The 16,278-nt window shown below is 28.4% G+C and overlaps 1 protein-coding gene across 3 annotated transcripts in view; it reads left to right on the top strand.

Annotated features, from left to right (window-relative positions):
• The window catches only part of LOC142330996 (1-acyl-sn-glycerol-3-phosphate acyltransferase gamma-like), a 68,311-nt gene extending 55,102 nt beyond the window's left edge, over positions 1–13,209 (top strand). For all 3 annotated transcript variants that reach the window (XM_075376525.1, XM_075376524.1, XM_075376523.1), the window contains 4 exons: positions 548–738; positions 2,801–2,945; positions 5,742–5,961; positions 10,049–13,209. In XM_075376525.1, coding sequence (XP_075232640.1) covers positions 548–738; positions 2,801–2,945; positions 5,742–5,961; positions 10,049–10,182 — 690 coding nt within the window. In that variant the 3' untranslated portion in view covers positions 10,183–13,209. The remainder of the gene's footprint in view (positions 1–547; positions 739–2,800; positions 2,946–5,741; positions 5,962–10,048) is intronic.
• The last annotated feature ends 3,069 nt before the right edge of the window (positions 13,210–16,278 follow it).

Raw genomic sequence — 16,278 nt, 5'->3', positions numbered from 1 at the left:
TAACATAACAGAAACCATAAAATAATGAATATAAAGTGGATAAAGGTAAAGTTGAAATCATAAATTTACAAGCACATTATTCAAAGAGTTGAAGACAGAAATAATTTTATATTTAATAAGCAAATTATAAGCAACAGTAAATAAAAATTCTTTCACTTCACTGTTGCGACAAACTTGGTGTAGACTGATTTTGGTCAAGTTAACAATCTGACATGTTTCCACACCATCTTAAACTGTGCTATATACTTGAACATTACAATGGATCGAGATGGACACAGATATGAGTTAGTGGAGTTTCTGTTTGGTCCCATTCTTTTTTAATTAAAAATGACATACTTTGTATGACTTTGTGTTATAACTGTTATGTTTGGGGCATTTAAGTTTTCATTTAAAAAAATTGATAATTATAGTATACAAGTTTAGAAGGTTCTATAGGTAAACAGCCAGTGAAGATCATATTTGATGTTTTCTTTTAATAAAACGTGAATTCACTTTGTTCTAAGGAAAATCTAATCTAGTATTAAAATATTTCTATTGTTTGTTACAGTTGTTATTGTTTGCTGAAGGTACTAGATTTACAAAAGAAAAACATGAAGCCAGTCTAATGTTTGCTAGAGAAAAAGGATTACCTGAACTACGTCAACATTTAACACCTCGAACTAAAGGATTTACATGTAGCATACCACACCTGAGAGAAAATGTTCATGGCGTATATAATGTTCAGTTGGCGTTTAGAGAGTAAATATTTTTCTATATTATTGATTTTCATTATAATTTTTTTCTTGTAATTTGGAAAGAAAGTAAAAACGTAACTTACCAGGTAAATAAAACCTTTCTAATTCAGAACTACTTTTTACAAGAAAGGATCTACAATGAGCCTCCACCTGACCTGGTCTGTATCCCAAAAATCATGAAAAGCCATGTGGTATATTTAATAAAATAAAATTCTACTTTCAAAGAACTTTGTCATATGCAGTTACTACGAGTAGAATCCAAAGTTATATTTAAAAACTGTAATCAGATCAATCTGGTTCTACATTTAAGCTGTAATTTATGGTAATTTCTAATTTCCTTGTGATTAAGTAATATGTTAATGTAGAAACATCATATCAATTAGCATAAAATCAGTCCCTCTATATCTATCATTTATCATAGACATCTTTGTATTTTCAGTAATTTAACAACATGAGTGTTTTTTGTCTTCTCTTTAACTAAAGAATCATCATTATCTTCTGCTAACATCTCTTTTAGATCATTGTTAAGTGACAATTAGCAATAATGCATGTTTTTTTAGGAGTTACTATGTCCATAACAGAAAATTTAAGAAGTATGTATTGATTACTCAGATACAGTTTTATTTGTCATGCCATTTGACTTATAATTCTGCTTTGTAATATAAGAAGTATAACTATAAAAAAATACAGAGTTAAACCTATATAAGAGCCATGTATTAAGTCTAGTAGGCAGACTGAAGTGAGGTGTCATGTTTTAACCTAGATGTTGCTTTCTACGAGTGCTTAAAATTCCAATTGTCTATATTTCTTACTCTTATTTAAAAACTCTGATAAGTGTGATTGTTTTGTTGAGTTCGTATTGAATTCTATCACTACATTGAAATATATAAATTTTATTTTGTCAGTTTGTCGAAAATGTTTTCTGTTTTAACAATTTTGACAAATTCAAGAATTATATATTGAATATATTTTTATGTATTCAATTCAATACCGACTGAAGATGAAGGGTCCTATGAAAATCAATTATTGGAAATTAATAAGATATGTTTAACTTATCTGATTGCTATGTTTTGGTTGTTTGTATATCATATAATATAAAATTTTATTACCAAATGATCCCAGATTACCAGATTTGAGTTCAGTCACTCTCAGGAACAATAAAGTTGCTTTCAAGAATAACATGCATTTTTTCCAGGTTTACAAAGGAAAGTGATGAGTGGAAGTGGTTTTTTCCACTACCTTCTTTTCTGAACTGTATGTATTATTGAATATCAGACCAAGCTGACCAAAATGGAGGTGATATTCAGCCCCTACAAATGATATTTTTGCCTCCATTCACTGCAGGATCTGGCTGAATAATTAGTATTATTACTTTCAGAGAAAGCAACTCTTTGATGCTTACACCTGAGAAGCTTTACATGGATCACTATTACAGGAAAGAGTAGAATAGACAGTATAAATTAACACAATTTACTGTCAGAACCAATTAATTAAATATACAACTTCAACAGAGTGGAATACTTTTAATTAACCTATAAATAAACCCATTTCTTCTCACTCAATTTTGTTTTAATTTTATTTCTAGAGTGGGACATTATGTCAGACTTTGTTGCACCAATATTCCTTATATGCTTCATTGTTTCACTTAATGCTATATTGTTTCTAAAGATGTTTTTTTTTAATATTTTAATTCGTAATGCAACTTACTAAATCTCCATCAAAAAATAAATTTAAAAAAATGTAGATGTTTCCGGTTTCACAGAAGTGGAGATAAAATTACAAATATAACTTAATTTTTTTCTTTTTTTAGCATTTTAAGGTGGCTATTTACTATAGTAGTTATTTGGCTAATTTTTTGTTTTGTTTTGCTGTATTCTCCTCTTGCAAAATGAATAATATTGCAGTTACTAATGCAAGAAGCTCTCTATTATAGATGTTCAGATTTTAGGTAATCGGCCGCATCTGAAATGTTTTAGGTTTTATATGTTTGTGACATTTTGTATCTTTATTATATTTGATTATAGCCTTAGAATTATTTTTATCTATTTATCTTTTTGTATTTTTAGAAAGAAAGTTGAACCAACAGTCACTGCAATGTTACATGGTACTCCGTTTGAGGCTCATATGTTTATAGAGCGTATTGATATAAAAGAGGTGCCTGATGATGAAGAAGGAGCTGCACAGTGGTTAAGAGAACTTTATAATAAAAAGGTGATTGATTGTTATATTTTATCTTTTACTTAAACCTTTGAAAAAATATTTTTATTTATAGGATTGAAAGTTTAAAGTTTTTTTTTTGGATTTTGTATGTTGATGGTATTCTAGTATTTATCTAAAGCGCACTAATTATAAAAACTTATAAATATTAAATAAAGTAAATTCTTTTAATAAAAAATTAAAATGTAATGTATATTTAAAATTATAGAATCTTTTTTTTGTATGAAAAATTCATACACATTATTAATGTGGGTTTCATTATAGAAACCTTGTTATAATAAAATAAATATCTGTGAAGAATAAAATGGGAATTTTAGTACGTATAAACAATAATATTTAATGTAGAAAGACAAGAAAAAGAATTGCAACTGCTTAGATACTAATTAAAGCCAAAAAATATTTCTATGCCATAGGTGAATTAAACAATCAGGCTTTTTCATTCTCCAATTAGCCAGGCGCATTGCAATAAGTCTGATTTTTCAGTTTGCCTATGAAATCTATAAATTTAGATTTGAAGATAAAATAAACAATAAATCCCAAATATTCAGTAAGCAAATTACTTAATTGCTAACATATTTGGGAAATTGAAGTGTAAGACTGTTAAATCTTAAATAGTATAAAACCACAGTTCTCATGCAATCTCTCACTGACTGTCTCAGATTCTAACTTAGAAGGAATACTTGGGAGCACAAAATTGATTAGGATTCTTTTTGCCCTCATCATCTGAAAACAAAGATAAAATTCTTAAGTTTTATGACTTTCTCAGGATTATAATCATCATAAGACACTTTTTGGCAAAAATGCCAGAAGTTGTTTTTGTCAGGTATTCTTAAAACTGTTGGCACAGTCAGGCTGCAACCCATCCTGTGAGGCTGATCCTCTAAAAAAAATATAGTTTATCACTTGAAGAAGGATCTGGCAAAAAGTATAACATGTCATTTATTCTCTAAGTAAAAAACAAAAGACAATACTATGCAGGTATGTTCACAGCCTTTAAGACAGGGCAGTGTTTTTATTTAATATAATAAAAAAAGCCTTCAAATCACAAAATTGGTGATAAACTTTATTGGTACGACCTTTGTGTTATTTACAGTTCTAATTTTATATGCATAAGAAGGTGGCATCAGAACAAAATATAACAAGGGAGTTTATTTCTTTAATTTATCATGAAATTCACAGCCATTTGAACTGCAGTTACTAGTGTCTCTTTTTTTTCTTAAAATTATCTTATAGCTATTTTATTAGACCTTAGTACTGTAGCAGCAGTACTAGGCTTTTTTTCCAAGTAATCGTAAGATAAACTAAATACTAGTAAATAAGTAATGTTTAAATTAAAGAAGTCAAAAAACCTCCCCAGACAGTACTTTAAACTTTATAAGCAATAAAAAAAAATTACACGTATTAATATATTCCTTCACTGTAGAAATAAACTCTGACAGTGATAATATAAAATTTATTTAGACAGATTCTCTATTATTAACGTATATCTAGGTTCAACATTAGCAAATGACAATAAAAATATGTATGCAGGGCCACCATAGTATTTTAACATAAAACAGGATAAAAATAACCAAAACTCAAGTATGCATTACATTAAAAACATTTAGTGAAAATATGTGTGTTTAATATAATATTACTTTAGCAAGTAGAAAGGGGTTTTACAGATGAAAAAAGCCAAAAAATTATAATGAACCATTTTGTACATCTCCTCTTAAAATTTATCAAGAGTTAAATTGAATCAGTAACTTGAAGGCATAATACAGCTTCAAAAAAACCTTTTTGCAGATAAAAGATAGGTGTATTTTTTATGACATAGAATTAGGAAATAAATTAAAAATGTTGAGATCTGACCCTCTCAATGGAAATGCAAACTCAAAGCATCTTTTGAAAATTCATGTCCATATAATAAATACAAAATGTAACACAACTGGAGACCTCAGACCCAAAAAACATAGAATTTCTTTTACACAGTCTCTAGAAATCCACCGAAACATTTAAATATTTCAACATTTTAATTATTGCGTTTTATTATTATTCTAACTAGGAAAAAGGCGGGCCTACGCCTCGTCATGAAAATGTTGCATGGTTTATATTTCATTACACATGATTTTGTTAAATGTTTTTGCCAATTGTAACTAAATAATGTTCATGAATTTAGCATACTAACAACAATAAAAAGCCTCAAAATCCTGGACATTTTTAGATGTTTCTAGAGTTGTGATTTTTTAACAGAGCCTGTAATCCCAGTGCTTCCCTTTTTTATCCCCAAAACATAAATATACTTTTAGGTAAATCGTTTGTAACAAGAAGTATAAATTGTTGGAATGGGTGAATGAATTGTTTGAGAAGTATAAATCATTCATGCACTGCGTGCAGCTGCTTGGTGCACCACCATTGGTTCGCTCTGAGCTAATAGCAGCTAAAATAAAAATTTTTGCATCATTTTATTTTATGGGATGTTACACTAAATTCAGTTTTGGATTTCTGTATATACTTGCTGTGGATCAAGCTTTTTGATGAAAACTTTACCAGCCCTTTATCAACAATTTATACAATAGTGTGGATGTGGATGAATTTCTCTGTTATTTAATAGCCGATTAGGTTTGCCATTGTTTGCATATGCTTCAGACACATAGAATTTGGCTTAGTGCTCATGTTAAATACATGTTAATAGTATGTTATTAACATCAAAGCAATTCTATAATTTAGTTGCAACATTTATTTTTATTATTTTAGAATAAAATTTGGAGTAATTTTTGTAATTTTTTAATTCTTTAATTCTTTGTTCAGGATCGTATGATGGAAAGCTTTTTAAAGACTGGTGATTGGTTTGTAGAAAGTGGTGTACGTAGAGTTGAACCATTTAAATTACCACGTCGTGTATATTCATTATTAAATATGGTCGGATGGGCAATAGTAATACTGTGTCCTTTAGTATATCACTTAATGCAGTTATTATTATCTGGTTCTACATTATCCTTTTGTATAGGACTTATAATAATTAGTGTTTGTAAGTATTTTTATTATTTTTTTCTCAAAATGTTTATATCAGTTTTTATATACAATATGTACAAAAAACAATATTAGAAATTTTAAAGCTATTTAATGTCTCTTAACTTTGACTTAACAAATGAATCACAAACAAAATGAAAGCGTAATTCTTACAGTTTTTCTGTACAAATGTTAAACGTGATGGTGGACCTTTCGACTTGCTGCTTGTTGGACATTTTTTATCTTGCTACTTCTTGGACCTTTCATCTAACTGATCTCATACTTTCATTTATCTCATACTTTATCCATACTTTACTCCTTTCATCTAACCGGTATGTCAGGAGTAAGGGAAGTGACAGTTGTTTCATTCCTTTGCATCAAATCAGGTAGATTAATAGTTAATGGAGGTGCATATTCAAGATCCTTTATAAAATCATATGGGATCAGATCGGATGGTCTTGTAGACACTGCAAACAAGCTCTATCATTGGATTCATGCTAACTGTTCAGTGGTAGGGAAAATGTCATCCAATCAATCCCTTACAGTTATGCCAGTGATTGCTTCAAAAAGAAAGTAAGATTTTAAAAGCAATAAAGGTATTAATGACATGGCTGTTTATATTTTCTTTGATATTAATATAAGTATAGAAAGATTTATTTTTTATAAGGAAGGAATAATGAAGGAAGTATTCAGCTTAGTAGAAGCATATCCCTTAATTTCATATTATAAGATTATGTGCGGCCATAATTTGGAAAAATGAAGAGCAGTTAAAGCATGATGTATACAAGGTCGACATCGTCATAGAAACTTAAGTATGAAAATTTCAGCACAGAAGTCCAAGGGAGTGACTTTTAAATGAAAATGATCACTATGATTTGTATAAAATTGCTAAATTTAAAAATCTTTTATTTAATTTAGCAATGCCTTGGAGACTTCAAAAAAAGGAGGAGATTCTCTGTTCCACCTGTTTTTTTTTCATGTCACTTCCCAAATGAACAATTTTCAAGGTTAATATTTTATTTTGTAAAGGAAGCTTGTTTGTTGGTCCCACTGTAAGTTTTCGTATAAGCAAGGTTGAAGATTTTTCACATGAAAAATTACACTATCTACTTGAATTACTTGCAGTTTATTATTATGTACAATAATCAGTTATGTACATTTTTATATATTTTTTTGTTCCTATCATTAATTAACTGAATTAAGAAATTATTACAATATCTTAATCTTAGATTATTTGAAAAAATTACTATTTTATAATTATGAGTCGAATGTAAACTTTTGTTTTTAACATTTACGAGGCATATTCATAAAGTAAGGGTCATTTGGTCATTAAAAAAAATTAACTCATGAGAAAAGGTTTTACTATCACCATTCAGTTCTAAATATTTTTTGTAATGCTGCACCAGTTCTTTATTAACTCCTCTGCCTAGAAGTTCACCGCCTGGGAATTGAACCAGTTGACAACGGCAATCTTGAGTTCCTTGTTTTCAAACCATTGTTCACCGAGCCACTTTTTCAAATGCAAGAAGAAGAAGAAGTAGTAGTCACTAGTGCAAGGTTGGGACTATATGGAGGTTGGTCAAAAAGTTTCCAAATGAAATCTTGAATCTTCTTTTTGGTTAAGGCAGCAGTGTGAGGATGCACGTCGTGAAGGAGGATTATGCCGAACGACAGTTTCCTGCGTCGTTGATCTTGGGTTGCACATCTCTGTTTGGCGATTGCTTTGCACTACACATCAGCTGTATTTTTTTATCCATGTTCCATGAAATCGACCAAAATGACATCCTTTTCTTCCCAAAAAAACCGTAGCCAACATTTTTCGACTCAAGTATAGAGATGGCTTAAACCTTTTTAGTTTTGGAGACTTGAATGGTGCCAATGAATTGACTGTTCTTTTTCAATTCTGCGTTGGTGTAGAATATTCACATCTCATCACCAGCAACAATGTGGGAAAACAAATCATCTCTATATTATTGATAACAGTCCAAAAATGCTCATCCACTGCACATTCTTTGCTCATAGTGTTGGTCGGTGATCATTTTCAGTACCCACCTTGCACACAATTTGTGATATCTGAGCTTTTCTGCTGCAGTCATGTAAAGATGTGTTCAACAAGCGGAAATTCATCAGCCAGAGCACTGTTTATCAATCCCTGATCACATTGCAGTTTTCAGTTCACTTGTTCAACGATTTTGTCGGTTTGAATACTGGGCCTGTCACTCCACATTTGTGCGGCCATTTTTAAAGTCTCTACACCATTGTCTAATCTTTTCTTCACTCTTTACTGTAGGTCTGTCCATACACTAGGTACAACTCCCCTGATGAATTTCAGCAGCTGAAGATCCTTTTGCCCATAAAAATCGAATCGCAGTTGAAAAATCGCGTAAAAATAGATTTAACAGTTGGTGAGAGAAACGATTGTTGTGGACATTGCAACCTGCATTCATTGGCAAGCAAACGACTACTGAATCAAAACAACTGCAATAGATTTGAATTAGTCTATAAATGGCCTTGTATTCATGAAACTGTTCAGACTCGCTAATATTTAAATATAAGCTGACAGCCCTTTATGAATATGCCTTGTTTTATCTGTACTGTTATATAAAGAGGAAGAGGGTTTTTGATTGTTGGGGATAAACAAAAAAACTTATTCCATCAATCACAACCAAATTTTTACCCATGTTTCTTGGCATAACTGAGAATATTTTTAGATATATATCATCTCTAAAAAAATATACATATGTAGTAGAGGAGATTTGCCTATTGAAGTATAAACTTTAATGAACTGTGCGTCTCTATCACTGTGTAAGCTTGGTTTGAACTGAATGATTCGAATCAATCAAATGAATAATATTAAAAAAGCAATAGAATTACATTTATGTTAAATAAAGTAATATAATATAAATTTAAAAAAGTTTGTTTAACAATAATGGGCTTCCTATGTGGGAACTGCATGTGAGGCTAAAGTGGTGAGGTATGCGAGCACCCTGTGTGAGGTTAGACTGATCATCACCATCAACTGGTAACAAACGGATGGCCCTATCGGGTGCTGTTTTGGGAGTAATGGGATGATGCTCTTATCTCTGCAAACAATCATCCAATTTTCAAAATTCAAACAGGGTATTTGTTAGCCTACAGGTTGAAGACTAACCTTTACATGTGTAAAGGTTAACCTTTACATCTCTCATTCTGATAGATTGTGGTTATTCAGAAATTATATATATATATATGTAAATATTGATTTTTCTAAAGTCAATACTTAAAAGACCCATATTCCTCTATACCAGTATATTATATTTTTTTATAATCAAAAACTAGCTTGAACAACCCAAGTACAGAATTACAAAGTAAATGAAATGACACCTACCTTATTTTTCTTTTCTTTATTCCAACAGCACTTTTTCAGGATCCTGCATCATCAGTTTTATATAAATTACATATCAAAACACAACAATTTTTTTTTTGTTAGAAAAAATATTAAAAGATTGATATATTAAAATTACTATTATATATAGAAAACATGAAGTCAATTAAATAAAACAATTACATATATTTAAATATGACATCAATTAAGAATTAAAATTGGCATCATATTTAAAGATATATAATTATTTTATTTGGCTTCATATTTTCGATTTATGATAGCAATTTTAATTTTAATATATTAATGTTTAAATTTTTTTTCTAAGAAAAAAAAATTGTTTTGAATGTAATTTTATATAATTTATATACAACTGATGATGCAGGATCCTGTGCAAAAATGCTATTGGAATAAAGAAAAGAAAAATAAGGTGACATTTCATTTACTTTGTAATTTTGTACTTGGGATGTCCAAGTTTGTTTTTGATTACAAAAAAATACAATATATATATATATTTATTTAAATAATTTATTTAAGTTTGTTCCCTCTTGTTAATTACAAACACTGGTTTTTAATTTTTATATATTTATTAATATACTAGGATTGCTTAGTTATTCTGCTGGGTTTTTTTTGCTTTCTCTTGATATGAGTTCTTTCCAGTTGCTTAAAGTGGTGAGGATTCACTATGTACAAGTGGTGGAGGTGATTCAAATATAATTAAATTATATTTGTTTTATGCTTTCAGTTTTCCTGTTACTGTATAAATTAATAGACCAGACAAAGATAAGTAAAGGATCATCATATGGTAAAACAACTCCTACTACACCAACAAAACCAAATGATATATTATACGATGGTAAGACAACGAAGGCAGATTAACAGATCTTTAACTAAAAAATTTTTAAATGTATAAAAAAAATAATTTAAGAAAGAATAACTATTTATATGTAAAGTGATGTGTGATGTATATATTAGTAATAATGATGATAATATTTATTTTTATGTTAAAATCATCTTTATTTAATGCTTATAATTTAACATCTTTTGATATAGTTATTATTAAAATAAGTAAATAAAAAACATTAAAAAATCTTAAGCTGTGTGTGCCTATTATATTCTGGCCTCCTCTATAGTGCCATATTATTACATTTTATTGTTTATTATTATTACTACTACACAGTACTTGTATGATAATACTTGTACTACCACAGCATAACATTATTTCAATTTCAAATGAGATATTTTTATAAGTATTATTTGTTATTTAAAAATAATAAATTAATAAATATGGTGTTGTATATCAAAGTTCATAGAATACTTTAAGTGCTGATATTTAGGAATCTTCTGGTGTGCTGATCACTACCAGATATTAAGTGGAGGTATAGTCAAGATGTAACAAAAATTAAACCGTTATGTCCTACACCAGTTATGTTTATGTATTTTAACATTTTTCTTCCTATATTTTTAAATTTCCTAATTAGGTAGGTCAGTAATATTTTAATGATGTGGCTGAAAATAGATTGTTTTATATAATAATGTACAGTAGCTGGGAAAATATTTCTTTTTATTAAATATAATTCATTCTTAATCTTTCATGAAGCTTTTTAATTTTGTTAAATGCTTTATTTGTTTATTTTGTTGTTTTCGTCCCTTTATAAGTTGAAAATTGATAAGCTGATTAAAATAAAGATTGATGTGGCGTTGTGCTATTATTACTTGGTCCTAATTAGGTAAAAATATTTTTCCATAATCAGCATTTCATTTGCTTTGTTTAATATATAATGCAAATAAAATATACAAATATATTAAAATTTACAAAATAACGTTTTTTAATTTGTAAAAAGTATAAATGTTAAAGCCAGTAATAATTAGTTAATTAAAAATTATAGAAATAAAAACAAATTTAATTTTTATCTTTCAAGGGTTAAATTTTTACAAAACATTGTAAAAAATTGAATGATGATTGAAAATAATTAAATAAAATTAATCTCTCCTATTGTTCACTTCAGTTGAATTTTTTATTTTTTTTTCATTTTTTTTTATTTTTTTTTATTTTTTTATTAAATTTTTTTTTTTACCACAGGATCACTTTAGTCAGTTCATTATTAAAGTCTCTTCGAAGGGACTGTTTAAGCCTAGTCTTCCCAGTACGTTTTCGTACATTCCGATCTTCAAGCCCTTTCTGATGTTGAAAATGTTTGTGTTGTGAGTGTGAAGCAAGTATTTTTGTCCTTGATTTTTTTCATTTAATTCTATCTTGTCTATGGTGTATTCTTGTGTAAGGCAGGCCAATTTCTTCAGATCGTATCTTATTTCTCTGATCCATCTGCATTCTGTCTTGGTGTTTTTCAAGTAGAGATTGTACTGTACCAGCTGTTTCAGAAATCTTGAGTCTTGGATCCTCATGATGTGTCCAAAGAATCCTAGTCTCCTCTTCCCGTGATATCAGTGATAGATTCTAAACCCTTTGTACACGACTTTGTTGGGCACGATCCACCACTATCTATCTTTCTGGTACTTTTTGTTTATCCAGTTTCTTCCAATTCTTCTTTCGATTTTCTGGAATCTGTCGGTCTTAGATTGTTGATTCAGTGGAAAAGTGCTGCATATGTGGTTTCCAGTCGTATAACTGTGTTGTAGTGTCTTATTTTTGCATTTATGGATCGACATTTTTTACTGTAGTTGTACCAGGTTAATTTTTGTGCTTTAGCTAGTTTGGATTGAAGTTTTTTCATTTAGGTTGTTTGTTATTATTTTTTTCATTTATTCAAATTATTGTTAAGTTAATTAAATACTATAAACATTTTTTCCTAATTCTATACTTTTTAATCATACAGTTTTCATTCCAGAGACTGGTGAAGTAGTTTGTGGTTATTTTAAGAAGAAAAAAATATTTAAGTAAACAAATTTTAGAATTATTAATTTTTTCATATTAATGAAAAAAAGGACCGTTTTGGTTTTACTTCCCTAGAATAGAAGTAATAAAAGGTTCATTATTTTTATCCATTTATGTAATGCTGATTATTTAAAATACATGAATAAGAAAATTCATCTATCAAATAAATTTTTTGAAACAATAGAATACAATAGTCTGACCTTAAAATAAGTTACTAAATGATATAATTTTGATTACTTTTGCATTTTTTAGATTAATGAATGTAAATTAATAAAAAATTGAATTGAAAATTCAAATAATTTAAATATTTTTCATTTTTGTGTTAAATTTGATTATTATTAATTTATATATAAGTTGTATAAATATGTTTGTTTTTATGGTGTAGAAGTAATATTAATCACATTTTTATATGATTATGGAATGAAGAGAGCCACCTTAAGTGTGTCTACATTATGTAATTACTTAAAATTGTCATATTGCTTATTAATATAATATTATATAATATAAAATTTGCATATTTTAAAAGCATTCAGTGGTATATATCAAACTTATAAATGTTAAGCAATAAGGAAAAATATTTTTTTTGTATCACTGCTTTTTGTATCATTTTTGGACTGCTTGGTATTAAGTTTTCTATTGGTATTTTCTGGTGTTAACTTCTCTGACATTTAGTGTAATAATAGTTCACTTGATTGTAGATCATATGAATCTATGAATAAACATACATTAATTTGTTAAACATATTGTGTCTTCCCTTAGCTGACCTACCTCAATTGCAGTGATTTTACATAAAGTACGTACAATACTTTTGGTACAGTTAAATGCATTCCTAGATATCAGCCATTTTGTATAAACATCATTATCTTATTTCCTGTCACTTGTTACAAATTACTTTTATATAGTGTTTAAGAAATATAGGAATATGGTGATAATTTTTTATGATATTTTAACTTTTTTGTAAATCTTGTTTATGTTAATCATAAATATAATTGTATATTTTCATGAGTGAATTCTAATGTTGTTATTTATTTTATCATTATCTATTGATGAAAAATAAAAAAAAACTCCATTTTAGTTAGCACATTAGGAAAAATTAGTTTATAAATATATACAGTGGAACCTCTTTGAAATTCACCAGATTTGATGTACAAAAAGATGGTGTTAATAAGTTTTCTCATTAATTTTATTAGTCTGTTAGTCATAAATAAAAGAAGTGTTTTATGATTTAATGGTTTTTGACTATCCTCGCTGTCCTGAGGCTTATTATTATAGTTCATAAATTACTTACAAATGAACCATGAGAATTTGCCTTTTAAGTATTCTATACACAATTAAAACTTAAAATATGTTCATTAAAATTATAAAAGTTTTTTTTGTGTGATTTTACATTTGTTGTTTTAAAAATGTTCTCTAAATCAAAGTGTTAATCAGACTTAGGTTTACTGTGATTTTTATCTTAATGTATTTTTAAAACTAGGTAGAAATAAAGCAATATAACAAAAAATTATAAAGACACACTAATAGCAAACATAAATAAACGAATGTAGTTAACGTGTTAAGAAAGGGTTTTCAAGAAGATTGAAATATTTGAAAATCACTTTATTACGCTACTTTAAGGAATAAGGGGATTAAATTAATAATCGACTAATGTTGGCTACTGAACAAGACAGGTGAACTGTCATACTTCATGTTTGATGTACCTTCTTGATATTTGCTGACCACCACAAACCCTTCTCTGTTTACTCTTATCAAACGCCTTTTCTAGATGTGAAGACATGTGTGTATCTGGCCTTAACAAAATTTTATGATGGTCTTTTTTTTTAAGCAAATTAAATTTCCTTTTGTGTATCTAAATTGGTTCTCAGGAAAAAATATCTGTTTTCCCCTTCATCCTTGATAGATTCATTGAGATTGGAATTTAAGTTTATAATACAATATTCTAAAATATAATGGTTTCAGTTAAAAAATATAACACAGAAAACTTTTCAAACATTTTTTTAAAGAATTAAATATTTATGACAGCAGTATCCACAGTTGTTTTCTCTAAGAGTAATGATATTATTTTAGTGCCAGGCATTGTTATGAACAAATTGAAGATGTATTTTATAAGGCTGAATATCATCTGAATTTCAGCGACTTGGCATGCTGATACAAATTAATATATTCAGGTTAATGAAAAAGGCAACTGAAATGACTTGCACTAATTTCAAAAGTGATTACATCTTGTGTTAATTGCCTGTAATCATTTTTATAGCACCTGAGAAATCATCATGTAAAAATTTTGTTAATAAATGTTAATCTTCATTGTACAGTTCCACAGGAATTTGTTTTTAATTTATGGAGGTAAGAGTGACAGAGATGGACTAGTATACCAATTGTCAATATAAAGAGTGTGGTGTTTATTCATATAGGATGTCATTTCATTAGAGTAGTCACTATACTTCCAGATATGCATAATTGTGGAATATTATCTATTTGAGTATCACCACCAGTATAAACAATAAACTCTAGGACTTACCCAGTTTCACAATTGCATAAAACAAATAGTTTTATTCTGAAACGATGACATTTAGTTTTTATATATTGCTTAAAATTAAGCCTTCCTTTGAACAAAACTAAGGACTCATCAATTACAATCTTTTGGAAAGGATAAAACACATTTGAGAAATTTTTTTCAATTTATCTAATAATTCTTGAATTTAGAAAAGATGTATGTGTCAGGGTGGTTGATCTTTATTATTGACAAAATTGAAGCATACTAAGAATATTCAAATATCTGTCTCTAGCCATCATTTCAGAAAATATTGGGGCCTGTCTCTTGATCAGTATTCTTTTATAAAATTTTCCTTCTTTCTTGGCATAAGCATGGTCAAAAATGTATACAGTTCATCTGTGTGGTTGGTTTCCATTGTTATAAATTTGTATGAACAGGATCGGTTTGTTCTGAGGCTTGGGTAAAATGTGTTTATTTCATTCACTATATGTTCAATAATTTTGGGCGTTATTAGAGCTTTAAGATAACTAAAAAAATCAGATTCATTATTAAAAATTGCTTCTTTTATGCCAAAATTAGAATTTATCAAAGTTATGAATTATTGGATTGAATTTAATGTTAGTCCAATTTATACTATCAGGTATGCCTAGCCTAGGCCTATTAGGTTATCTTGAGACACATGTGTTAATTTTTGTCATATTTGGTGGATTTGTTTCACTTGAAATTGTAATTGGGGTTCAAATTCAATTTCTGTTTGTTGTTTATTATTATTATTAGAAGTCTATGTAGTTTCATTACCATTAAACACACTAAAACAAATCTCATTCACAGACATGTTTTGATCATCAAAAGTTAACTAGAGCATTCGATTTCACATTTATCACCTGACTCTTTGTTCAGCAAAATTTCAATTATTTACGTGATTTGTCCACATAATAAAAAGAAATAAATCCTGGACACAAATTGGCCATGTTTACAAACAGAGTTCAATAAAACCTAGTTTTAGAATGCTGGTAACATGATTTTATTCTCTCTATTACCGACTGTTAGCTGCAACCTAGTGATAGTGCAAATAGTTCATTTTAAAGCCAATAGAGTGCAGCACATGTCTATGAAAGAATTATATTAATCGTGCTACAAAAATTGTCATTCGTCTCATCCTCTGATGAAATACCTGGTGGTCCCAGAGGTTTAAAAAAAGTTCTGATAAGATAATGTGATGAACTATTTGAAAAATTCTGAATTATGGTTTCTAACATGAGTAACAATATGTTGTTACTTGGCAGAACATTGTACCACTAATATCATAATGGATGTATTGAATCTTCTTCAAGGATAGAAATTCTATTAATGACATTTTAATTTAAGCATTAACATAAACAATGTAGGTGATATATGGGGTTTAAATCTATTTAAAGTGTTATTTTGTCGCTTATCCCGATTTTTTATTGATATGATTAACTTTTCAAAAGAGCTTGATAAAAATGAAACTGTGTTGTTTTAATAAATAATTCAGTTAAGTGAAATGATATTCTTTAAAAGTAGTAGTGTATTATTAAAGTGGGTGAAAGGTTCGCTGTATATT

The sequence above is a fragment of the Lycorma delicatula genome, chromosome 10 (assembly GCF_047948215.1).
Source record: "Lycorma delicatula isolate Av1 chromosome 10, ASM4794821v1, whole genome shotgun sequence".
Classification (NCBI taxonomy): domain Eukaryota; kingdom Metazoa; phylum Arthropoda; class Insecta; order Hemiptera; family Fulgoridae; genus Lycorma; species Lycorma delicatula.
This window is presented reverse-complemented; position numbering and strand designations above follow the sequence as displayed.